The 24,322-nt window shown below is 41.5% G+C and overlaps 2 protein-coding genes and 1 non-coding gene across 4 annotated transcripts in view; 2 read left to right on the top strand and 1 right to left on the bottom strand.

The window, feature by feature from the left end:
* The first annotated feature begins 1,862 nt into the window (after positions 1-1,862).
* On the top strand, positions 1,863-22,295 carry ddx18 (DEAD (Asp-Glu-Ala-Asp) box polypeptide 18). 2 transcript variants are annotated; one of them, XM_034186259.1, is made up of 15 exons: positions 1,863-2,013; positions 3,109-3,285; positions 3,368-3,577; positions 8,050-8,185; positions 8,621-8,721; positions 8,814-9,013; positions 9,946-10,060; positions 13,340-13,479; positions 14,297-14,458; positions 14,583-14,735; positions 15,558-15,673; positions 19,448-19,502; positions 19,816-19,993; positions 21,912-22,101; positions 22,155-22,295. In XM_034186259.1, exons 1-14 carry the CDS (start codon positions 1,908-1,910, stop codon positions 22,055-22,057), a joined length of 1,995 nt encoding a protein of 664 aa, XP_034042150.1. In that variant the 5' UTR covers positions 1,863-1,907; the 3' UTR covers positions 22,058-22,101; positions 22,155-22,295. The 2 variants fall into 2 exon arrangements, with proteins under 2 accessions (XP_034042150.1, XP_034042151.1); XM_034186260.1 differs by lacking the exons at positions 21,912-22,101; positions 22,155-22,295 and having other exon boundaries at positions 15,558-15,671; positions 19,447-19,502; positions 19,816-19,959.
* LOC117525442 lies at positions 5,568-5,701 on the top strand. The gene has a single exon (XR_004565054.1). It is a non-coding gene; the product is annotated as a small nucleolar RNA SNORA13 (small nucleolar RNA).
* LOC117524468 (glycerol kinase-like) overlaps positions 22,203-24,322 on the bottom strand; it is a 64,219-nt gene continuing 62,099 nt past the window's right edge. The window contains exon 19 of the mRNA XM_034186261.1: positions 22,203-23,976. Coding sequence (XP_034042152.1) covers positions 23,963-23,976 — 14 coding nt within the window. The 3' untranslated portion in view covers positions 22,203-23,962. The remainder of the gene's footprint in view (positions 23,977-24,322) is intronic.

Below are 24,322 nucleotides of genomic sequence, written 5' to 3'. Positions count from 1 at the left end.
GGGAGTTCACATAGACCGCGACCTGAGCTGGCACACACGTCACCGCTGTCTGCAGCAGAATACACCAGCGCCTTCACTTCCTGTGCAGGCTCAGACTGGTGTCTGAAGAAACATGCTCATTTTCTATAGAGCAGCCATTGAGTCAGTCCTCAGATATGACATAACCAGCTGGTTTGGTAATTTGCTGGTCAAATCAAAGACACAATTATTCAACCAGGTTAAGACAGCAGGAAAGATGATGGGCGCTCCTGTTCCCCCGGCCCCAGAGGAGCTGTATGAACAGGCCATGAGGAGACAAACCAGGAGCATCCTTTCTGACCGTACACACGTGTTACACACAGAATACCAGCTGGTGAGCTCAGGGAGGAGATAGAGGGTGCCTCTTTGTCAGCACAACCGTTATAACATTGTTTTGTCCCTGTTTCGGTGAAGCTGTTAAATGTCTAGAAGTGACAGGAAGGAAGAGTGTATCTGGGAGAGGGAGTGCTGAGTGAAGTTGGGCAAATGTATGGAGTAAATGTACTGCATATTGATATTGATATTGTTGAGGTTGGGACTTTATTTCTTGTGCAGTACTGTTTATTGTCTGTCTGTATTCTAATGTCCTATGTGTAGCAAGCCTCTGTCTGAACCAAATTTCTCCCAAGGGAGACAAATAAAGTAAACTGAAGTAAACCCTGAGATGTTTTGTAAAGAAGAATGGTCCAAAATACCTTCAACCAGAAAACAGACTCTCATTGGAAGCTACAGGAAGTGTTTAGAGGCTGTTATTTCTGCAAAAGGAGGATCTACTAAATATTGATGTATTTTTCTGTTGGGGTGCCTAATTTTGTTTAAAGAATTATTGTACACTTTCTGTAAATCATGTAAACTTCATTTCACTTCTCAAATATCACTGTTTGTCTGCTATATGATATATTTAACTGAAATTGCTGATCCAAACAACCAACCAATGATTTATAAAGGAAAATCATGAAAATCATCAGGGGTGCCCAAACTTTTACATACCACTGTAACTTCTCAAATGAATAAACAGTCGAGACCCTGTTGCATTTTTTAGAAGTTTTTGTTGCCATCTTGTGGCCAATGTAAACATTTCAGAGCTTTGTGCATTTCCTTTTTAAACTCAAAATTCCATTTTAAAAATAAGGTATTCAATGTCAGAGATTCATAATTTTTTGGGAGGCAGATCTTTGACAATGTAGGGACACGTTTTTGTAGATGAAAAATTATCCTTTTCGGGATCAATATCAAGGTGGAACTTGACATGATTTTTATTTTTTTTTTATTTTTTTACAAATTTAGGATGCTTACACTCTTCAGACATGAGACCTATAATTCATCGGACCATTTTAAAATGTTGTCAATATCATTCTGTACATGGCTATGGTCAAGCAGTGACAGAATCGTTTGATTAAGTTTTTTGTCATCCACAAAAATTTTATACACAGCCCTGCACGACTCCAGTAGTAACACAGGTACGAGGAGCTGGAACCATTTAAGCAAACAGCCTGGTTCCTATCTCTGAGGAAGTCCTCGATTCCTACTTTATACAAATTGTATGACAATCTAGTATGTGGCACTGAAAGCCTTAAAAAAAGTCAAAGTACAATACATCAAACGGTAACCCGTCGTCATAAAGTCTGGTCCACTCTTCCAAAGTGCACAATAAATTGGTTAAGTATGATCTGGCTTTCCTAAAACCATGTTGTTGATCACACAAAATGTTACTGTTTTCCATGAAATCAACTAGTCTTTGCCTCATCGGATGACCGGTCCAAGATGGCGGCCGCACGGTTCGGCAGCAGCGGCGTCACGCGGCAGCCGTGAGGTCCTTTTCGATTTTCTCTCAGGCGAAGCGGCGGAGTACTACAAAGAGGGGGTTCCTGCAGTACGATACACGTGTTATGGCGGACCTACAGATGAAACTTCTCCGCAAGAAAATTCAAAAGAGAAATGAAAAAAATAAAGAACGAAAACTGCAGAAGAGTCGGACAAAGCACGAAGAAACCGGTGTGTTGTACATGAAATTTAAATCATTCATCTGTTGTTAATTTTGTGTTTTTCAAACTGCCTTTCTATGCTAAGCTAGTTGGCTAATTACAGCGTAATTTTATTAATCCGAAAGCTCTTGTCAGCGTCAAATAGCCTATTAAACCTAAAATAATTGAATGTTGCGCTCACCTAGCGATGGTGCTGTTAACTTTAGGTTATTATGTGTATCGATCTTCTTTCAAAACAACGTGCCTTCATAGATCCAAAGGATCCAAAAGACCTAGGATAGAATTTCGCCAAACATTGTACGTGACAACAGAATACTTTATTATCACAATCAACATTTTTGTTTAAAAAAATATTACTCAACACAACTTAAAACAAAATCTCCTGGGGTAGAGGGCTGACAAACCACACTACAACAAAATTAACACACTACAACAAAATTGGCTGGCACCGCTGAGCCACGTGACGGCGCAACAACAAAAGACGGGGGGTGCGCTGGTCCATGTTGTGTGATGCAGCGCTGCTCTTAAGCCCCTTTCACATCGGCGTATTCGGAGAGCTGCTCGTTGCAGTGTATCGTCTACGCTGAGCTGAGCAGTTCTACGCCCATTTTTAGCAGGTCTACGTCGAGCTTTTCGCTTCCTACGCAGGAGTATGTTGAGGGCTATGCGCGTAGGACGGAAGAAATTAAACATGTTTAATTTTCTTCGGTGTAGAGCGCTGACACAGTTTGAAGCAGGTCGGCGCAGCACAGCGTTACTGCATGCAAGTCTGTGCAACACTGCGCTCCTGTACACAACCAAAAACTGCTGCATCCAGAGTGAATCAGCTGAAAACATGATCACACAGCCCACAGCACCTGTGTGATCAGAACAGGGAATCGAACCCCACCTCGGAAATATCTCTCTCTCTCTCTCTCTCTCTCTCTTGCTCTCTGATAAATATGGTAATTAAATGAAAGGAATCTGTCGTTAGAAGTATTGAAAAATTTCCTGAAGTTGCAGATCAAACGATTAGTTGTTTCATTTGTGGTATTTAGTAGCTGCTTTCAGTTTTTTTAAATCACCTTGTTCCTCAGTTGTATGGTCTGTATTTTTTGATTAATAGTAAATGGGCTGGAAGAAGATTCCTATCAGGAAACGGCAGCCTCATCTAAGACAGACTCTGAGCTGAAGAAGAAACAGAAAAGGAAGAATGATGTGCCAGTGGAAGACACGCAGACAGAGAAAATGTCACTGAAGAAGAAAAAGAAACGGAAGCTTGCTGATGCTGCGGAAACACCAGGTAACAGCTTGTGGAATTACTTAACTTGGCAGGAAAAGATACTTAGAGTATTTGTAAAAGACTGCTGTATTCATTGTTCAAGTGGGGAAGAAGACCAAAAAAGTAAAAGAAACTGAGAAGGAGGAGGAGGAAGACCAACAAGAGGAGGAGTCAGAGGGTGCAACAGTGGCAAATGATGATGCAGAACTGGCTACTGAAAACCCAGAGGAGGAGGAGGACAAAGATGAAGATGATGGAGAAGAAGATAGTGGTGATGAGGATAAGGGGCCAGAGTTGCCATCTGGCTTAACAGGTATTTACGCGTACACTCGATTGCACTCATCACTCTGTCAGATACTTGTTTCATCTCCAGAAATAAACCGCAAACATATTTCAGTGATGAAAGTATTCTGAAAATTCCGGAAATCCAGGTTTTTACTTACGTGGCGAATGTTTCCAGGTTATTTTTGATTGCATACGTCAGAATCCATTAATGTTCCGTGTCCAAACAGTTGGTGGCAGTAATACACTGTGTTGTTTCGCAAACCGCCAATAAAATAAAAGAAGGGTTATTTTGTTTTGCTGGCACGTGTCTATTTTATTCTGTGGTCTGTTTGAAAAATTTGTAGAAGTGAATAAGATTCTAAACCCAAATCAGTTCCTGAGAACTAAAAGTTATATTGGTGACTTAATGAACAGTAGATGCAGTTTTACTTGTATCAAATTTTATTTTAGTTTATTTTAAGACACTATCAGTTGTTATAAAATCACAAATTGCTGAAGTCAGATGTTTAGATACCTGAATTTTTTTTTGATGTTTTATTGCAGGGCTGTGAAAACTCTGCGGATCCGCGGGATTCCGCAGATTCCATCATGGGTGTGGGGGGGAGTTAGTGTTGTACTCTTTAATCGTGATCGTTACTGAGTTTTTAAAATGCTCTTTTACGACATCATGTGAGTTTTATAAGTCCGCGGATGCTGATCTGTGTGTTACAGATACATATCAGTTTCCTTGGATCCGTGGAGGAAAAATGCCACTCAAAGCCTGGCTGTTACGACAGTTGTCGTAAAGCAGGACTGGTTGGTTGCTGCGGTGACACTGTGTGGCTCCTGTGCGAAGCTTAGCTAAACGTAGCATGTGGACATCGCACCCTTTTAGAACTTTAAAGCTTTTAAAAGAAGAATTTTGCAGCATGTCTGTGTCACGGAGCAACATCAGACAGAGCGAAGATGGTGAGAAAGACGATTTGAAAAAGTGCGATAAGGACAAGAATCTGTGGAATTGTTGCTGGCTTCATGAACACACCTGAAAGATAAACGGAAAAAGCGAACTGGTAAGAATTTTTTTTCTCTCGCTGGAAAATAAACGTTGTGCTGTTCAAACAGGATTTCAGAAAAGATTAGGTGCCTTTTTTTCATTAATCTAGACTTTCTTTCATTGAAAAAAGACATTGTGGCTTTGACTGAATTTAGGCAACATGAATTTACACAACAATGTAAATTAGTTTTTAATTAATGTAGACTTTTTTCATGGGAAAAAAGACACTGTGGCTTTGAGTGGGTTTACAGGAATTTACACAAGAATGTGTGGCTTTTTACTATAAGGTATGTTATTGATATTTTACCATGATTTTTTTTAATATTCTACAAGCTTTAGCTGTGATTTTTGAAATGGTTTAACAGTCTTTTCGGTCTTCATGAATTTCATGTAGTTTAATTGTTCTGAGTTAATGCATAATTTGGTTTACAATTAAAAGGAAAATCATTCCAGGTCCTACTTCCACGTCATATTCTGTTATTTCAACATGATCATTGACGGTTCAAATGAAAGGTTGAATCTAGGATCATTTAAATATGCACTAATTTTGAGATTTGTTCTTCCAGGAGATGTTGAAAATGTATCAGTAGATGAAAATTTAATTTGGTTTCTGCAGTCCCACAAGGCCCTAGACCCCGGCTCCTGGGGAGCTGGCCCCCCAGACCCTCTGCGAATTTTCTTCGGATTTTACAATTTTCATTTCACAGCCCTGTTATTGTTGTTGTTTTTCTTTTGGTGGATAAATAGACCTGAAAATGCACCAGAATGCATCTGAGATTTCAGTTTTTTGTCGGGAGAACCCCCCGCCACCCCACCAGGGGCTTTGGGCCTTTGGCCCCTGCCAAAAATGTTCTATTTTTTTCTGTGATCTACTTTTATCACTGATATTTGTATTTGTAATAGATGTTTAGAAGAATATGTTGATTCTCTCGTACAAATATACTGATTGGGTTTGGAAGGTCATAGGAAGACAGCTTGGTGATGTTGCCCTTATGTGTTGCCTGTTCAAAGTTTCCGTCTTGAATGGGGTGTCAAATAGGGCATACATCAACTGTTGTGGAGATCTTCAGGAGGAGTCACCAACTGACTGTTCCAACAAGATCATCTACAAGGACATTTGCCTGCATGTGTGTGCCTTGCATGAGACACAATTAGCTCATACCGTTAAGAATTAGCTCATACCGTTACGAGTATAATTTCAATGTTACTGCAGAAATTTTTTGTCCCTGTTACCCAAATTAAGGGGACACAAACAGTCATCAGACAAACAGTAAATGGCTGCATTTATATTGCACTTTTCCATCTGAATCAGAAGCCCAAACTGCTTTACATTGATGTCTCACATTCACTCATTCACACATACCGATGTTAGGATGCTGCCATGTAAGGAGCGTAAATGCACAACGGGAGCAACTGGAGGATTTGGCAGATTTTAGGACTTCGCCCAAGTACCATTAGTGATTTTTCTGGTATGCCAGGGGTTTGAACCAAATATCCTCTGGTTTCAACCCCAAGGCTTAATCACTGGACCATCACCTCACCTAGACAGCTGCCCTGTGACAGTGATGGGGACAGATGGTGACAAAAACAGTGTCTGGAGCAACAACACGAATGACAACAGACAGTGTGGCAACACAAGTAGAAATTATTAACAAACAAATGCATTGTTTTGCATTTTGTCACTGTCCTTCCAGTAAAGAGCTGTTTCATTCATTCATTTTCTATACCTGCTTACTCCAGGGAAGGGTGGGGGGGGAGCTGGAGTCTATCCCAGCAGTCATAGGGTTAGAGGCAGGGTGCACCATGGACAGGACGCAAGGCTGCGGCAGGGCCACATATAGACAGACATACACACTCACCTGCTGTCAGTTTAAAGTTTTCACTTCACCAAATCTGTATGTCTTTGGAAGTGGGAGGAAGCCAGAGCACCCGGAGGGAACCCTGCGTCAGCATTTCAGTTTCAATTTATTTTCATTTATATAGCGCCAAATCACAACAGAGTTGCTTCAAAGCGCTTCACACAGGTAAGGTCTAACCTTACCAACCCCCAGAGCAACAGTGGTAAGGAAAAACTCCCTCTGAGGAAGAAACCTCAAGCAGACCAGACTCAAAGGGGTGACCCTCTGCTTGGGCCATGCTACAAACATAAATTATAGAACAATTCACAGAACAATTCACTAACGAATATACAAGAAATGCTATTGGCGCACAGGACAGGAGGATCGCCAACATGAATACAACTCCCATCTCTGGATGGAGCTGCACCTTAAACAGAGAAAAAACAGAATCAGAAAGACAAAAAATACTGTATAATTTGCCAGCATTAAACAACAAGAAAAACATTCTTCTTCATCATTCTTCTTTACAAGAGTCAGACAGAAGTCAGACTTCCAGAGCAAGAATTTTAGCTGAGGAAGCTTCTGCGATTTGAAGCGAAACGTCCTTGCGTCAAGCAACCCAGTCCAGTCGAAGATTCAAGCTTCTCTACTATGGAAACCACCTGGACAACTGAGAGCCTACACAGAAACAAGAAACACTGAGAAATACTAAGGTGATCGCCGGCCACTAGCCCTAAACTTCACTAAAAGACCCAGAATTTAGGTAAAGTTGAGGCCGCGGTAAAATTGAGGCCGCTGCCCGCTCCAATTACTAATAAATAAATTAAGAGTAAAAAGCATAAAACAAAACTGTACCAGTATGCTAGCCATATGAAAGGGAAAATAAGTGCATCTTAATTCTGGACTTGAAAGTCTCCACAGAATCTGACTGTCTTATTGACGCAGGGAGATCATTCCACAGAACAGGGGCACGATAAGAGAAAGCTCTGTGATCCGCAGACTTCTTATTCACCTTAGGGACACAAAGTAGTCCTGCACCCTGAGAACGTAAAGCCCGGGCTGGTACGTAAGGTTTAATTAGGTCAGCTAGGTAGGGAGGTGCCAGTCCATGAATAATTTTATAGGTTAGTAGCAGAACCTTAAAATCTGATCTCACTGGGACAGGAAGCCAGTGAAGGGATGCCAAAATGGGTGTAATGTGGGCGAACTTTCTGCTTTGTGTCAAAAGAATTTGCATGTTAATTCCACACAGAAAGGATCAAGCGGGAAGTGATCCTAGGACATATTTGCTGTGAGGCAACAGTTCCAACCACTGATCCACTTTGCCGCCACTAAAACACTATTTTCCCAGTGATATTTTCCACTATATTCCACTATTTTCCCAGTCATCTTGGGTATTGTCACACCCTAAGAAGATGAACATGTTTGATCTTGGAGGTCTTCATTTTGATTGTCATGAAAAGAACAAAAATACAGAATTCTACATGAGTGATGGAGTACAAAGTTGCCGATCTATGTGCCATAGTATCATAGGTAGAATGATTGTGAAGAGTTGCCATGTAGCCTTTTTGTTTTTGGTTTTTTTTTTTTTTTTTTGTATACGCACTGTCTTACATGTTTCTGTTACAGGCGCATTTGAGGACTCGTCATTTGCCTCTCTTGTCGGAGTGGTGAGTGAGAATACGCTGAAAGGAGTGAAAGAAATGGGATTTGAACACATGACTGAAATCCAGCACAAAAGCATCCGTCCCCTTCTTGAAGGAAGGCAAGTCGCAGGCTTTCTAAGTTTGGTCATTTTCTGTAGAATTGTAGGATCAACTTTGTCTGTCTGTCTTGTTTGTTTGTTTATTGCATCTGTTTTACAACTGTTCTCACACATCAGTTCAAAATTCAATTCAAATTCAACAATTGAATTAAAATTTAGGAGTGTTTCTGAGTTCAACTCAGAAATTTGTGCCGTGCTAATTCACACTCAAAACTGACTTAAACTTAAGGGGAACTCTGGGGTTTTTCAACCTTGGCTGTATTTTCAGAGTTTTGTGAGTTTATCTTTTACTCAAGACCAAAAGATGAACCTAATAAAAACAGGTAGAGCTGCATTGAAAATGACCAGGATTCTGTTTGTGCAGGGTTGATGAGAGCGCAGGGGCAGCCTCTGTGACTGTTGATGCTAAAACCGTGTTCTTGTGGTTGATTGTAGAGACATCCTGGCTGCTGCAAAGACCGGTAGTGGTAAAACGTTGGCCTTCCTCATTCCATGCATAGAGCTCATCTACAAACTCAAGTTCATGCCCAGAAATGGTAAAGTCTTGAAGATTATGTTTGTTGCACAGGTTTGCATGAGCACAGTAACTAGTCACTCATAAATTTCCATCTCCTCTTCCTGACTGAAGGCACTGGTGTGGTGATCCTTTCTCCCACACGGGAGTTGGCCATGCAGACTTACGGAGTGTTGAAGGAGCTGATGACGCACCATGTGCACACTTACGGCCTCATCATGGGGGGCAGCAACCGCTCAGCTGAGTCTCAGAAACTGGCCAATGGTGTCAACATCCTGGTGGCCACGCCTGGCCGTCTACTGGACCACCTGCAGGTGTGCTGAGACACATCTTAGAGAGGAAATCTGACAAAAACGTGATGAGAGGCTGGTCTACAGTTGTTTAAGTTTTTAGCTCTTGAAATGCATTTTGGAGCACTATGGTTCTTGTGCTTTTAGATCTCAGTGCTGCATTTGATACCGTGGATCATCATATTCTACTTGATAGGCTGGAAAATCATTTTGGGATTACTGGGAGTGCCCTTGCATGGTTGACATCATACTTGACCACTCGTTCTCACTGTGTTTTGTACAGTAACACTACCTCTAACTTTAGAGACATGAAATTTGGGGTTCCACAGGGGTCCGTCTTAGGCCCCCTGCTTTTCTCCCTTCATATAGAACCCCTTGGGCACATACTGCGGCGCTTTATTACCTTTCACTGCTATGCTGATGATACTCAGTTATAAATGCCGATAACTGTTGGTAATCTCATCCACATAAAATCCTTATAAGATTGCCTTGCATCAGTGAGAAGCTAGATGTCTAGAAACTTCCTACTTTTAAACTCTCATAAGACTGAAATGATGGTTCCTGGTCCATTGAGACATTGGCATCAATTTGACCAGTTAAAGCTTAGCCTAGGCTCATGTGTCATACATCACACTGACAAAGTGAGGAACCTTGGGGTAATTTTTGATCCTACATTGTTTGTCATAGGCCGTCATAGCTTTGGGTCTTAGGTCCTGACATGCTTTGTGTAATGCCTCTCCTGTCCGTTCTGCTTTGCAACAGAAAGCGTTGCATTGATAATGTTACTTTTGCACTGATGAACCTTCATAACAACAGAATTACCGTAAAGTTGTGTGTCAGTAAGGTTTCAGTTGTAAATTCAGCTCTGTGTGTTGAACAGGATTTATCAAAATCTAAGAATTTCTCAGTGTGTTTTTTCTTGCATTTTAATAATTGTGTGTTTTCTCTGCCTCCAGAATACGCCCGGGTTCTTGTTTAAGAACTTGCAGTGTTTGGTTATTGATGAGGCTGATCGAATCTTGGAGGTTGGCTTTGAAGAGGAAATGAAGCAAATCATCAAACTGTTGCCAAGTATGTATCGGATGTCGTGCACCTGTTTCCTCTGTGACTTTAATGTACTGCATACGACCACACACACTCCTGCACAGAATTATTTGCATCCTGAATTTTCAAGTACATAATTTAAAAACATCTTCAGGAATAAATGCAAATTACCATATCTTCAAAAGAAAGTCTTTCTTTTTCTTCAAATTACCATAGCCTGAGATGTCCTGTGATTTATAGTCTGGTGCAATTTGTATATTGGTTAAGTGTGTGTGGAGGAGCATGATTCCTGAAGCTTTCAGTGCAGTGGAAATGAGAAATAATAGATTAAACAGCTTTTTATATATATATGATTATAAATAATATAGAATTTTATTATTATATATAATTGGATATGAGGGAGAACCTGCTTTCAGAGTGCCTTTAAAACTGCATCTGCTTGCATGTTGGCTGCTATAAAACACTTAAGGCATTCATGAAGAAGCGATCATGATGGGCACAGCTACAGCATAAAGCTATAGAAAGGAGTAGTAGAAGCTAGGCTTAGAAAACAGGTGAAGATGTGTGAGCAGCAATATGGTTTTATGCCAAGAAAGAGCACAACAGATGCCATTTTTGCTCTAAGAGTGCTGATGGAAAAGTCTAGAGAAGGCCAGGAGTTGCATTGTGTGTGTTTGGATTTAGAGAAATCTTATTACAGGGTGCCAAGAGAAGAGTTGTGGTATTGTACGAGGTCTGTCCAAAAAGTATCAAACCTTTTTATTTTTTGCAAAAACCATATGGATTTGAATCACGTGTGATTGCATCAGCCAAGCTTGAACCTTCGTGCGCATGCGTGAGTTTTTTCACGCCCGTCGGTTGCATCATTTGCCTGTGAGCAGGCTTTGTGTGAGCAGTGGTCCACCCCTCTCGTCGGATTTTTTTTTGCGAATAAATGTCTGAACGATTTGGAGCTTTGCTGCATCAAATTTTTCCAGAAAGTGTGAGAGACCTCCAGCTGGACACCATTCGGAAAATTCATATGGCTTTCAGGGATGATTTTATGGGGATTACACAGATTAAGGAGTGATCCAGACGGTTTAAAGACCGCCCACAACTGGTGAGAGCATGCCACACTACGAGCGCCGATCGACAGGCTCAGACCCCGCTGAAACAACCAGATCATTTCCAGTGTGAAGGCTTTGTTGATCCGGGACGTCGTCTGACTTTCACAAAAAAGGCAGAAGGCGTGGACATCAGCCCTTTTTTGGCACATTCTACTGTTACAGGAGTTTTTTTCATGGCAAGAGAAGCGGAGGATTGCGCCACCGTGCCACTCATGGCGCGGGACAAAACCACCTCCGTGTTGGTCTCACAGGACGGCTTTCAGACGGCTTCCAGTTGCTTTTCAGTCGTGTGAGTATCAGAGAAATTGTGCATGAGCTGGATATGCCCCAACATGTCCTGTGAGGCTTCATCACGGCGTTGCTTTGCACCATGCGGCTCCGCCGCGATGCGCGGAATTCCTCCGCTCCTCTTTCCATGACAAAAACTCCTGTAACAGTGGAATGCGCCATTCATTTCTAAACTGGACGCTGTCTTGATCCGGTATGTCGTCTGATTAGCACAGGAATTGCGGAAGACGCGGACATCAGCACTTTTTCGGCACATTGAGACAGACATGCGGAGGTATTCCGCGCGTCGCGGCGGAATTCCGCTTCTGCCTTTTTTGTGAAAGTCAGACGACGTCCCGGATCAACAAAGCCTTCACGTTGGAAATGATCTGGTTGTTTCAGCGGGGTTTGAGCCTGTCAATCGGCGCTCGTAGTGTGGCGCGAAGGTTCAAGCTTGGCTGATGCAATCACACGTGATTCAAATCCATATGGTTTTTGCAAAAAATAAAAAGGCACGATACTTTTTGGACAGACTTCGTATAAGCAAGTCTGGCGTAGCAGTGGCATGTGAGGGCAGTGCAGGATATGTTCAAGGATAGTGTGATAGCAGTGAGATGCGCAGTAGGAATGACAGACTCATTGAAGGTGGAGGTGAGATTACACCAAAGATCAGCTCTGAGTCGTTCTTGTGTGCAATAGTGATGGACAGGTTGACGGATGAGATCACACAAGAGTCTCCATGGACTATGATGTTTGCAGATGACGTTGTGAACTGTAGTGAGAGTAGTAAGTGTGTTGAGTCTAGTCTAGAGAGGTGGAGATATGCTCCGGAGAGAAGGGGAATGAAAGTAAATAGGAGCAAGACTGAGTCCATGTGTGTGAATGACAGAGAGCCAGATGGAATAGTGCGGTTACAAGGAGTAGAGGTGGTGAAAGTAGATGAGTTTAAATACTTGGGGTCAACTGTAATGGAGAGTATGGTAAAGAGGTGAAGAAGAGTGCAGACAGGATGGAGTGGGTGGAGAAAGGTGGCAGGAATGATTTGTGACTGAAGAATATCAGCAAGAGTGAAGGAGAAAAGCTGCAAGACAGTAGTGAGACCAGCTATGTTGTACAGCTTAGAGACGGTGGCACTAACAAAAAGACAGGAGACAGAGTTGAAGATGTTGCGATTCTCTTTGAGGGTCATTAGGAATGAACATATCAGAGGGACAGCTCAGATAGGATGGTTCATGAGTTAGAGAGGCGAGATAGAGATGGTTTGGACATGTGCAGAGGAGGGACCCAGGGTATATAGGGAGAAGGATGCTGGGGATGGAGCCACCAGGCAGGAGGAGAAGAGGGAGGCCAAAGAGGAGGTTGTGCTGAGGGACGGCACGCAGGTGATTGGTGTGACAGAAGATACAGCGGACAGGGTGAGATGAAAATGACTGATCTGCTGTGGTGACCCCTAATGGGAGCAGCTGAAAGAAAGTCAAATGTATTACAGAAGCATTTTCAAATGTTTACTGCCTAATATGATCATCTGTTCAGTAGCCAAATTAAGCAGTTTTTCATGTTTTGTACTTTTTGCAATAACGTTAATTAGCTTGTAGCTTCTGATCCCTAACACAGTTTGTTATAAATAAATAATTCATTGAGTTTTCAAACATTTAATTGCATTGCACATTTACCTCACATAACCCTGTGTTTAGACACATCAGCGGGGCCTCATCTCACCATCACTACCTCTCTTAAAAAAAAAAAAAAAAAAAAAAAAAAAGGTGAACCAGCAAGAACGGGTCAGTTATTAATCAGTCGTGCATTTTGTCTACTGGGTCGGTTGGTCACTTCTTCAGTATATGGTATTAAATTGACTCCATGTTTTACTTTCCCATCAGTTCTTTTGTCCAAATTTGAAAGGTTTAAAGTTTCTGTTTCTTTATTTTGCCAGAGAGGAGACAGACCATGCTTTTTTCAGCCACTCAGACCCGAAAAGTGGAGGATCTGGCTCGTATTTCCCTGAAGAAGGAGCCACTGTATGTCGGAGTCGATGACGACAAAGAGAAAGCCACTGTTGATGGTCTGGAGCAGGTACGATGGGGGTCTTTGGTGGTGATCAGCTGAGTGTTGGCATTATGTGCTGAGTGCACGTGTCCCGCTAAAGCCTGGTTCACACGGCAGGATTTTAAAACTAACCATAGGTTTCCAAAACCTGAGAGACCACACACGTGGAGATAAAAAAAAAAATCATAGATCTAATAGGTTTGGTCGTACAGTGTGTGGTGTTCACCCACACGGTAAAAACAGCACCACACACGAACAGATTTCACGCACAAACATTCCCAGCTCAGACAGGAAATCTCACAAAATCTCTCGAGATAAAACGTGACTTCAGGGTAAACAAATGGAGATACTTTGTGGACTATTTATAACAGAGGGGAAAAAACAATACAAAAAGAAAAAGAAAAGGTGTTCTTTAAAGGAGTGGAGACAGTGTGACTACCGGACCTCTGGTGCGCCATAACAGCTGGTTTGATTTTATTTTCCGCTCTGTGCGTCTGTCACCTCACTTTCTGATTGGTTGCACGTCACATTCAGCAGGCTGCGTGCTCGTTTGTGGTTGGAGGACACAACACACTACGATATCAAGCCAAGACATGTTGAATATCCCCGATTTGCGATCGGAGCGCTCCAGACGTTCTTCCGAGCAGATCAGAGCGCTCTTAACACACCGCGCACGGCAGGAATATCTGATGAGATTATCTTTAGTGTCATCATGATTGTCGGGGCATCTTTAAGATTGTCGGAAGGGGAAGATCGGGTCCGATATCGGCCTAATTATCTTGCCGTGTGAACCAGACTTAAGGATGCATCCTCCTGTATCTGTAATGACTCTGCTGTGCTCCAGGGCTACGTGGTGTGTCCATCAGAAAAACGCTTCCTGCTGCTCTTCACTTTCCTGAAGAAAAATCGCAAGAAGAAGATGATGGTCTTCTTCTCTTCCTGCATGTCGGTCAAATTCCACTACGAGCTGCTCAATTACATCGACCTGCCTGTCATGGCCATCCATGTAGGTCACACATCTCCTGATGTGCTCGAGTACTTTGTGGTGCTCGTGTCATAGAAACCACCTTCCAGAAAATGCCACAAAGTTGACTTGTTTTTTTTGTTGTTGTTTTTTTTGACTGTCTTAGGGAAAACAAAAGCAGACTAAACGTACAACCACCTTTTTCCAGTTCTGTAACGCCGACTCGGGCATCTTGCTGTGTACAGATGTAGCCGCTCGAGGGCTGGACATCCCTGAAGTGGACTGGATTGTCCAGTACGACCCCCCAGATGATCCCAAGGTATTATGATTATTGCTGTGTATTTTAATTGGCGAGTTTAAAAAAAGACAATATGGTAATATTTATGTAGGGTCTATATAATTCAAAATTGAACCTTCTGCTCTGGATACAAGCAAAGTAACCGCTTGACCCCCCTCACTGCTCCAGAGGAGGCCGCGTTTTGTCCCCCAATCTGAGTATTCTGTGAGGTTGTCTCCTTTTCAAACAGACACACACGGGTACATGATCGCATTGTTGGACATTAATCGTGATTTTTTTTTTTTTTTTTTTTTTTTTTTTCCCCCTCACAGCTTGTTCGGAAATATATTTGCTTCCTGACACCATCTTTCTTAATGTCTAAACCAATGGAAGGGTTGCTTTCATGCAAAAATGTCCTGCTCAGAAATACACACATTCTGATTGCTCATACAGCGCATAGAATAAAATAGAGTTGTCAGGTAACCAAAAATGAACATTTATTTATTTACTTAAACCTATTTGACTTTTCTCCTTGGTCTAGTGTTGCAAAAACGGAAGAAATCACAATTTATCGTAAAATGGAATGACAATACTTGTGGAATTGTGTTCCACAAGTGTCATGATGTGTATCTTCCCAGGCCCAGCAGAGTCGTGCTCGTGTTTGATTGAATGTCCTTGATATTTTCCTTAATTAGTCTGCTCGAGAAGTCGTGAAAATATCTTATGTATGAACGTCGGCACAACATACAATTATTTGTAGTTTTCTGAGGTTGCTTAGAAACATTGAATTGTGTTGTCAGCTGCTGTGAAAGTCTGTTAATGTAGCAGATGAGGTTCATTTGAAGCGTTTCTTGGTGTCTGCAGGAGTACATCCACAGGGTGGGCAGAACCGCTCGAGGCGTCGATGGCAGAGGCCACGCCCTCCTCATCCTGAGGGCCGAGGAGCTCGGATTCCTGCGTTTCCTCAAACAAGCCAAGGTATAATTAGGACTTCATGCAGTCACCAGTGTCTGTTTGATTTACAGCAGGCTTAAACAATAATTAACCAATTCAAATCAAAGTTCAAATCATTATTATAGATTTCTGTTCCTGACTATCCTGATTACAGGATCAAAGTAATTAACACATCAGAATCTGAATGATTTTGGCTATATTCATATTGGCACTAGGGACGTCCCAGTCAGGTTGTTGGGTTATTGTTATTATTATGTGTTTATTTTGCTCCTGATCAGTCATTTAATATCAAATATCTGCCGATACTGAGTCCTAATCAGATTTTTCTAGATAATACATGTCTCTTAAACAGCTCTGCCATGCATTTTTTTTGGGGGGGGGGGCTTCAGTCCAACTACTTCTTAATGTTTGCAGTTACTTATTTAAAAATTAAGCAAACCGATTTATTTATTTTTTAATCAGTTCCACTTAGTGTAGGATTGGAGCACTAAAACTAGGACACTCAGAGTAATGGTGACTGAATCAGATATTTATTAAAATATTTTTGTTGGAATAATGGACTAATAGTGGACTTTTATTCTAATGAGGTCCTTTTGACTTCCCTCTGGCTTGGTGCTTGAACATTCTCCGTAAACAGTTAAATAGATGCGACAATGAGGATAAAGTTATCCTTTTAGTTGGTGAAATCTGTCCCTGATTAGTTAGTTCAAGTTTATTCAGCACTTTGCAATAAAAAAAACAAAAGTGATTTCTCGGCCAGTCAACCCATGCAACCGAAAGGGTGTAGGTAGAAGCAAAGCTTATATACACCTCCTCCCTTTACCTCGGCAACTTTTATTTATCACAACAAAAACAAAACAAAGTGAGCAGAACAGCAAAACAGAGACATCTTAAAATAATCAATAAACCCAAATTCCTCATCATATCCACACAATAACAGACACACCTCGCATAAAAACATAACTTTATTGTCCATACTTTAACCAACATCTATATAGTCCTTCAAACATGAATTGAATTTTCAGAGAATTTAGACAATTTTCACATATTCAGAAAACATGAGTTCCTTACAGTGGGGAAAATAAGTATTTGACCCCCTGTCAGTTTTGCAGGTTTTCCCACCTACAAAGAATGGAGAGAGGTCTGTAATTTTTATCGTAGGTACACTTCAACTGTGAGAGACAGAATCTTAAAAAAAAAAAAAAAAAATCCAGAAAATCACATTGTATGATTTTTAAATAATAAATTTGCATTTTATTATATGAAATAAGTATTTGACCCCCTAGAAAAACAGAGCTTAACAATTGGTACAGAAACATTTGTCTGCCATTACAGAGGTTAATTTCCTGTAGTTCTTGACCAGGTTTTCACACACTGCAACAGGGATTTTGGTCCAATCCTCCATACAGATGTTCTCCAAATCTTTCAGGTTTGGAGTTTCAGCTCCCTCCAAAGATTTTCTATTGAGTTCAGGTCTGGAGACTGGCCAGGCCACTCCAGGACCTTGAAATGCTTCTTACAGAGCCCCTCCTTAGTTGCCCTGGCTGTGTGTTTGGGGTCATTGTCTTGCTGGAAGACCCAGCCATGACCCATCTTCAATGCTGTTACTGAGGAAAGGAGGTTGTTTGCCAAAATCTTGCTTCAATACAGTGCAGTTGTCCTGTCCCCTTTGCAGAAGGGCACCTCCAGAGTATGATGTTTCCACCCCCATGCTTCATGGTTGGGACGGTTTTCTTGGGGTTGTTTTCATCCTCTAAACGTGGTAAGTGGAGTTGATTGTGTGAACAGGTGTCTTTTATACAGGTGACAAGTTCAAACAGGTGCAATTAATACAGGTAAAGAGTGCAGAATAAGAGGGCTTCTTAAAGAAAAATTAACAGGTCTGTGTGAGCCAGAATTCTTGCTGGTTGATAGGGGTTCAAATACTTATTTCATGCAATAAAATGCAAATTAATTATTTAAAAATCATACAATGTCATACAATCAGGGAGACAGACACCCTCTCTACTTTTAAGATTAGGCTTAAAACTTTCCTTTTTGCTAAAGCTTATAGTTAGGGCTGGATCAGGTGACCCTGAACCATCCCTTAGTTATGCTGCTATAGACTTAGACTGCTGGGGGGTTCCCATGATGCACTGAGTGTTTCTTTCTCTTTTTGCTCTGTATGCACCACTCTGCATTTAATCATTAGTGATTGATCTCTGCTCCCCTCCACAGCATGTCTTTTTCCTGGTTCTCTCCCTCAGCCCCAACCAGTCCCAGCAGAAGACTGCCCCTCCCTGAGCCTGGTTCTGCTGGAGGTTTCTTCCTGTTAAAAGGGAGTTTTTCCTTCCCACTGTCACCAAGTGCTTGCTCACAGGGGGTTGTTTTGACCTTTGGGGTTTTTATGTAATTATTGTATGGCCTTGCCTTAAAATATAAAGCGCCTTGGGGCAACTGTTTGTTGTGATTTGGCGCTATATAAATAAAATTGAATTGAATTGAATACAATGTGATTTTCTGGATTTTTTTTTAAGATTCTGACACTCACAGTTGAAGTGTACCTACAATAAAAAATACAGACCTCTCCATTCTTTGTAGGTGGGAAAACCTGCCAAACTGACAGGGAGTCATATACTTTATATTTTAGGGCCACAAGTAGAAACACAAAAGTTTTTCCTGGTCATCCGAATGCCAGCAATTTTAAAATGATAGAAGCCTCTTAAATTATATTTTCCCTCTCTCTCCTTAAAAAATTCTTGAATTCTGAGGGGTAGTTGGTTATTTTTTGCTTTATACATTAATTGCACAATTTTAAACGTAATGATATTGTGAAGTTTTAATTTTAGATTTAATAAACAATGAATTGGTGTGATCTCAATAACCTACATTGTGAATTGTTCTTAATGCTCTTTTTTGAATAATGAATGATTGCAGTAAATATTAATAATATTAAAAAATAATTATAATTTATTAATAATATTAATAAATATTGCCCCCATACTTCAGCACAGTAAGCCAAGTAGGGAGCAACCAATGAACACTACAGTGCTTTGCAATCAAGAACATGCCTTACCTTATTTAGTACTGCAATACTTTTTGACACTTTCTTTCGAATATGTTGAATATGACCTTTCCAATTAATTCTTTCTCCGGTAATAACACCTAAGAACTTATTTTCTTTGACACGCTCTATGATTACCCCTTGTATATTTAACTGAATTTGTATGTCTTTATTGTAATTCCCAAAAAAACATTTTAGTTTTAGACAAATTTAGTGATAATTTATTAATATCAAACCATCTCTTTAACTTCATCATACCAAAATGTAAATCATTGTAAAATAATTGCTGCAGATTTTCTCCTGAACAAAACGGGTTGGTATCATCTGCAAACAGAACTGCCTTAAACATTAGCTAGGAGGACGGTAGAGGGAACGTACTTGTCCAAACTGTCCCACTTGAGCCGTCCCTCTGATATTTTCATTCCAAATCCTGTCCATTCTCGTCACCCCCCAAAGAGAATCGTAACATCTTCAGCTCTGTCTACTGTCTTTACATCTGCCAAGAATGTAGAAAATCACCGGCGTTTGTTTAGTTTTTGTCTGTGAGCAAGATTATGTCAAAACTACTGCACAGATTTTGGCAAATTTTTCACCACAGACACATATTAGGCCATGGAAGACTCCACTGAATTTTGGGGGTGATCCGGTTTGGTGAATGTCAGAAATCTCTGATTGCTCTTATTGCTTATTAGTCTTTGAGTCCAGCATTCCCTTGTGATTAAATGTCTTTGTTTACATTATTTCTCATGTTTCCAGGTCCACTCAGCGAGTTTGAGTTCTCCTGGAGTAAAATCTCTGACATCCAGTCCCAGGTAAGAACGACTCTCACTGCCAGAAATGTGATTGTGAGAACAGCTGATAGTTTGTCAAATTTTTCCATAAATTTGTTTCTAATTTCTAATGCTAGCAGCCTGTTGACCTAAAAGGAAGCAGTGACTCAAACCGTAGTGTGTGTTTGTGCACTGTGACACTTTTTGTCCTCGTCCAGTGTGTTCTTAATGGATGTCTTCTTGGCAGTTTCAGACTGTTGTTGCTCTCGCCGTTGGCTGTATAAGTTGTTGTCGTCGTCGTCACACTGAGATACACAAACGAGCTCATTTAAGTTTAATCTGAACTGTTTTCCAGTTGGAGAAGCTGATTGAAAAGAACTATTTCCTCCACAAGTCGGCCCAGGAGGCCTACAAGTCCTATGTCAGGGCTTACGACTCCCACTCACTGAAGCAGATCTACAGCGTCAACACCCTCAACCTCCCCATGGTGGTGCTCTCCTTTGGCTTCAAGGTTCCTCCCTATGTTGACCTCAGTATCCTTTGAGCCTCATGGCTGTGATGTGAACTTGTTTGATATTTGTCTTCTACCTGCAGCTGTGACCTGCTTTAGTCTTTACAACACACAGATTAATATGTGTGAGACAAAATACATTGTGTGTTATGACAGCCATATTGTGGAGCCAGAGTCTGTGCCACATGTTGTACCTGGAATCTGCTGGATTCTTCCAGTTTGGGGGTTACAGCTCCTAGTGCTCCTCTTACCACTGGGACCACTTTGGAGTTGGCATTCCACATTGCTCCTTCAGCTTTTGGTACTTCTGTTTCTTGTGCATCCTTCTTCCTGATGTTGCTGTCAGCTGGGATTGCCACATCGATCACAACTGTGGTTTTCTTTTCCTTGTCAACCATCACTATGTCTGGTTGGTTGGCCAGCAGCTGCTTGCCTGTTTGGAATTTGAAGTCCCACAGGACCTTAGCCTTGTTGTTCTCAACCACCTTTTGTGTCGTCTCCCATCGAGACTTGGGGACTTTAATCCGTATGCAGCACAGCTGTTCCTGTACAAGATTCCTGACACTTGGTTGTGCGTCTCAGTGTACACTGTCCCAACTTGCATCCTGTGACTATATGCTGGACTGTCTCTGGGGCACATTTGCACAGCCTGCAACTTGGATCCTGTTGGCTGTGGTAGACTCCTGCCTCCTTGGATCTGGTGCTTTGGCCTTGTTCTTGTGCTGCCATGATCAGTCTGGTAGGTCTTCTTGATCTCAGCCATTTCCTCTGTCGATGGTAGATCCTGTGGAGGGGCTTCGTCTTCCATGATATCTCCTCCTCCTGTTCCTTATCACCATCTGTCTTCAGCTGCCTGAGACATTGTTGTTGCTGCTAATCTTGGGGGGGGGGATCTTTGTGATATATCAAGGATACTTCTCGTCTCATCTTGGATTGTGGCTCTGACACTCACTAATCCTTGCCCTCCCTCCATGCGTTGCTCATACAGCTTCAGCATACTTGAGTTTGGTTGGAAACCACTTTGCATTGTGAGGTTTTTGTCTTGACATCAGTGGCATCTATCTCCTCCTGTGGCCAAATTATTATCCCAGCTGGATATCTGATGACTGGTAGGATGTATGTATTGATGGCTCAGATCTTATTCGTACCATCGAACTGGCTTCTCAGCACCTGTCTTAACTTCTGGAGTTATCTGGCTGTGGCTGACCTTCTTGCATCTTCATCATGGTTCCCATTGACTTGTGGGATTCCCAAGTACTTGTAGCTGACCTGTATGTCCCCATTCCTGCGTTATGTCAGCTCCGCCCCCTCAGCAGCAGATCTGTGAAAACCCCAAGTAGCATGTTATCTTATGCTACTGATTTGACCAGTAGATGTCAGTGTGACATGGAGCTGCCGTGGTGATGCCACACGGAGAAGCCAGAATAAAGAACGCCTTCACGAAGCTTTCACTGAATGACTTTGTTAAAACATTTTAATCCTGTCATAATACCACTTTGACTTTTTCTTTGACCAGCTTTCATTTTTATATTAACACCTAAAGCTTTGCTTTGGGACTTGCTCTGCCTTTGAGTCCACTATGTGTGTGCTCGTGAGGTGATATGAAGCACTGTTTCATGACACAGTGGAGCTCGCTGAATGCAAACTAACTGCGTGAACTGACGTGAAAGATATTTTGTTCCCAGTCTTCTGACTTCTTGTGCAGTGCTGATAAATTCTCAGAATCTGACATTCTGCCAACTCGTACGATGGTCTAATAAATGCACGCACGCCTGCGATAATGCTCAAGTTGCAGAACGACAGTGTTGACACCAGCTAAGATGGATAATGTCAACAATGGCATTTTCTGATGAGATCATCTCATGGAGCTCATGAATCATTGAAGCCTATTTTGTAGCCGTTTTGGACATCCTGCTTCCTTAACTCTGCTTCTTCCTCAGATGTCCACAGCAGCAAAGGCGTGAAGTTGCAGAAACGCGGTGGCGGTGGAGGATTTGGATACCAGAAGTATAAGAACGTGCACAAGGCCAAAATCTTTAAACACGTCACCAAAGGCAGGAGTGACAGGCGGCAGTTCTCTCGCTGACGTCCTCTGTCTGGTCCCTCTCATTCCCTGCTGTAAATAGGACATGGTGGCGTGCACGTGTAGGTCAGAGGAACCATCACACAGGATTTACGGCGCTCAGGTTTCTTCCTTTGAACTGTGTAGGTCTGCTTTTCTAAACTGTTTTTTATTTTGGACATGGCTGAGCTCCTGTTTGCCACCAAAACTGATGTTTTCCACAGCAGAATTAAAACTAAGCCCCACGAGCTGTGAACAATCACTGTGATCACGTTTTATTACGTGTGTGCGTCCATGTGTGAAACAAATTACAAGCAGGAGAAATCTGTACAGAAAGGACGAGGGGAAGAATTTGTACAAAATACATAGATAATTCAGTCACATTAATTAAAACCTTCTGTTAAGATAGAAAAATACTTAAAATTTACATGATCCCGTTAATATTTAGTTTGCCTGCTTCTACATAAACAGCGGTTATATTCCTATTCTACAGAGCGCTGTTCCTTCCAGTTTTATCCCATATAGCAAATCGGGGCTCGTTTTGAAGCGTCACAGTAACTCCTTGATCCACCTTTTGTCAGTCTTGACCAAACTTGGTGTACACAGTAGTTACGGCACCAGTTTGGAAATTAGGGTGGAATTTTCGAGCGGTACAAAAATTTCATACCGATTCACCAAATCGACATCATTACACTGGTCACTTCCGGTGTGTCTAGTGAGTACAGCTTGTGCTCCATCGAGGTTAAAAAAAAACAAACAAAAGCAGTGTTTGTTGCAGTTTTTGGCTGAGAACCGCAGCTGGGTGCAGGCTTTACCTTTAAGAGGCATAAACAGTTTTATTCCGTTTTTGAACCTTTTCTGGATCGTATAGAACGGTGTCCTGTGGAACAGGTGTGTTAAATTAACACCAGTTTGTGTGTTTTTTTGCTACTTCGGATTTATATGAACAGAATAAATTAGTACCATTTCCCTCTGGGTTTGCCTGTGGTTTTGATTTTCTCTCTTTCTAATTCTGACCTTTTAAAGTTGTGTCATCCACTAGGAAGTGTATATTTCTGCAGTTAAATCCACGTTACTCACTGGAGGACTAGGCTTTTGAACTTGGACCTGATCGGTCCAGCTAACATCAAACAGAAAACCCCACAGTTAAGAAGAGCAGATCCTGGTAAATATGTTCAGCACAATGTGTCTGAAAAGACGTCCTGAGGTCACAAACTATGTGCAGTAGGCGGAGTTACATGTGAGGTTTAAGTCGATGTGACTCTGCAACAGAGAAACGGAAGCTGTTTTCCAACATCTTACGGGCTGTTTTATAGATTTTCTCTTTACTTCTGGCTTATTTATTTACTACAGATGCTCATGACATAAAGTAATATTGAGACTAAACTTTGAATTTATGAATTCTTATTGCTAACTTTTTTCTTTTAAAATCGAGCAGTGGAAAAAGTCACATTTTGATTTACCTTCAACTCTGTGTGTCTGTAATTTATCATTAAGCATTATTATTTTTTCTTTTTTGGTAGCTTTTAAAAAACTAGTTCCTGCGTGTTGGCGCCTCACTGCGTCGTGGATGTTACAGGTTTGCACGGACGGCACACGTTTATAAAGTGCTTTTTTTTTTTCTCTCTCTCAGAATGTCCTGTTTCATGCTGACAGGTTCCATTTGCACTGACAAAAATCTAATTTCCTGTTTTGAAAGCATGTGGAGCAGCAGTACCAGTTTATCTGAACAAAATGTTTCAGACCTGTCAGGTCTGAGTTTAGAAAAACTATAACCAAAAACGGTTCCTCTTCTGCTTGGAGATGGTGTTAGAAGTTCCAGCTGGCACTTGAGGTGATGAATGAATTGTTCAAAGGGCCATGAGGCTTGGTGTTGGCAGTGGAGATGTTGCTGCAGCTGTCAGCACAGGTCCTGGTCTTCAGGTGTCCTTATTGCTGCTGACCTGTGAGGACGAGAGAGACCTTTAGAAGACACATGGATGGATTTTGGCATTCTGAGTGTGAAACTTCACAAACAAAACCCGTCAGCTCTATTAACACGAACCCACCTTTTAACATCCATAACCACAATCAGTTTGAGTGTTTACATGTAAAGAATTTGACTGGTTATCAGAAATATTTGGATTAATTATATCTCCCCCCCACACACCCCGAGAGTTTTGACTGAAACATTCCAAAGGTGTCGATGTAAAAATCTAGTGTGAAATGTTCAGATTCCTGTTCCAATAAAATCCTGTGAATCTGCCCCTCATTTACCCAAATAAATCAATTTACAAACTTGGTTTTCAA

The sequence above is a fragment of the Thalassophryne amazonica genome, chromosome 14 (genome assembly GCF_902500255.1).
Source record: "Thalassophryne amazonica chromosome 14, fThaAma1.1, whole genome shotgun sequence".
NCBI classification, from domain to species: Eukaryota; Metazoa; Chordata; class Actinopteri; order Batrachoidiformes; family Batrachoididae; genus Thalassophryne; species Thalassophryne amazonica.
The sequence above is the reverse complement of the archived record's forward strand: the minus strand, read 5'-3'. Positions and strand labels throughout refer to the sequence as shown.

Coding starts and splice junctions, on each gene's coding strand:
- ddx18 (XM_034186259.1), top strand. CDS start 1,908: ATGGCGGACCTACAGATGAAACTTCTCCGCAAGAAAATTCAAAAGAGA. Junction 8,186..8,620: donor CGTCCCCTTCTTGAAGGAAG/GCAAGTCGCAGG, acceptor GGTTGATTGTAG/AGACATCCTGGCTGCTGCAA. Junction 14,459..14,582: donor TGCCTGTCATGGCCATCCAT/GTAGGTCACACA, acceptor TGACTGTCTTAG/GGAAAACAAAAGCAGACTAA.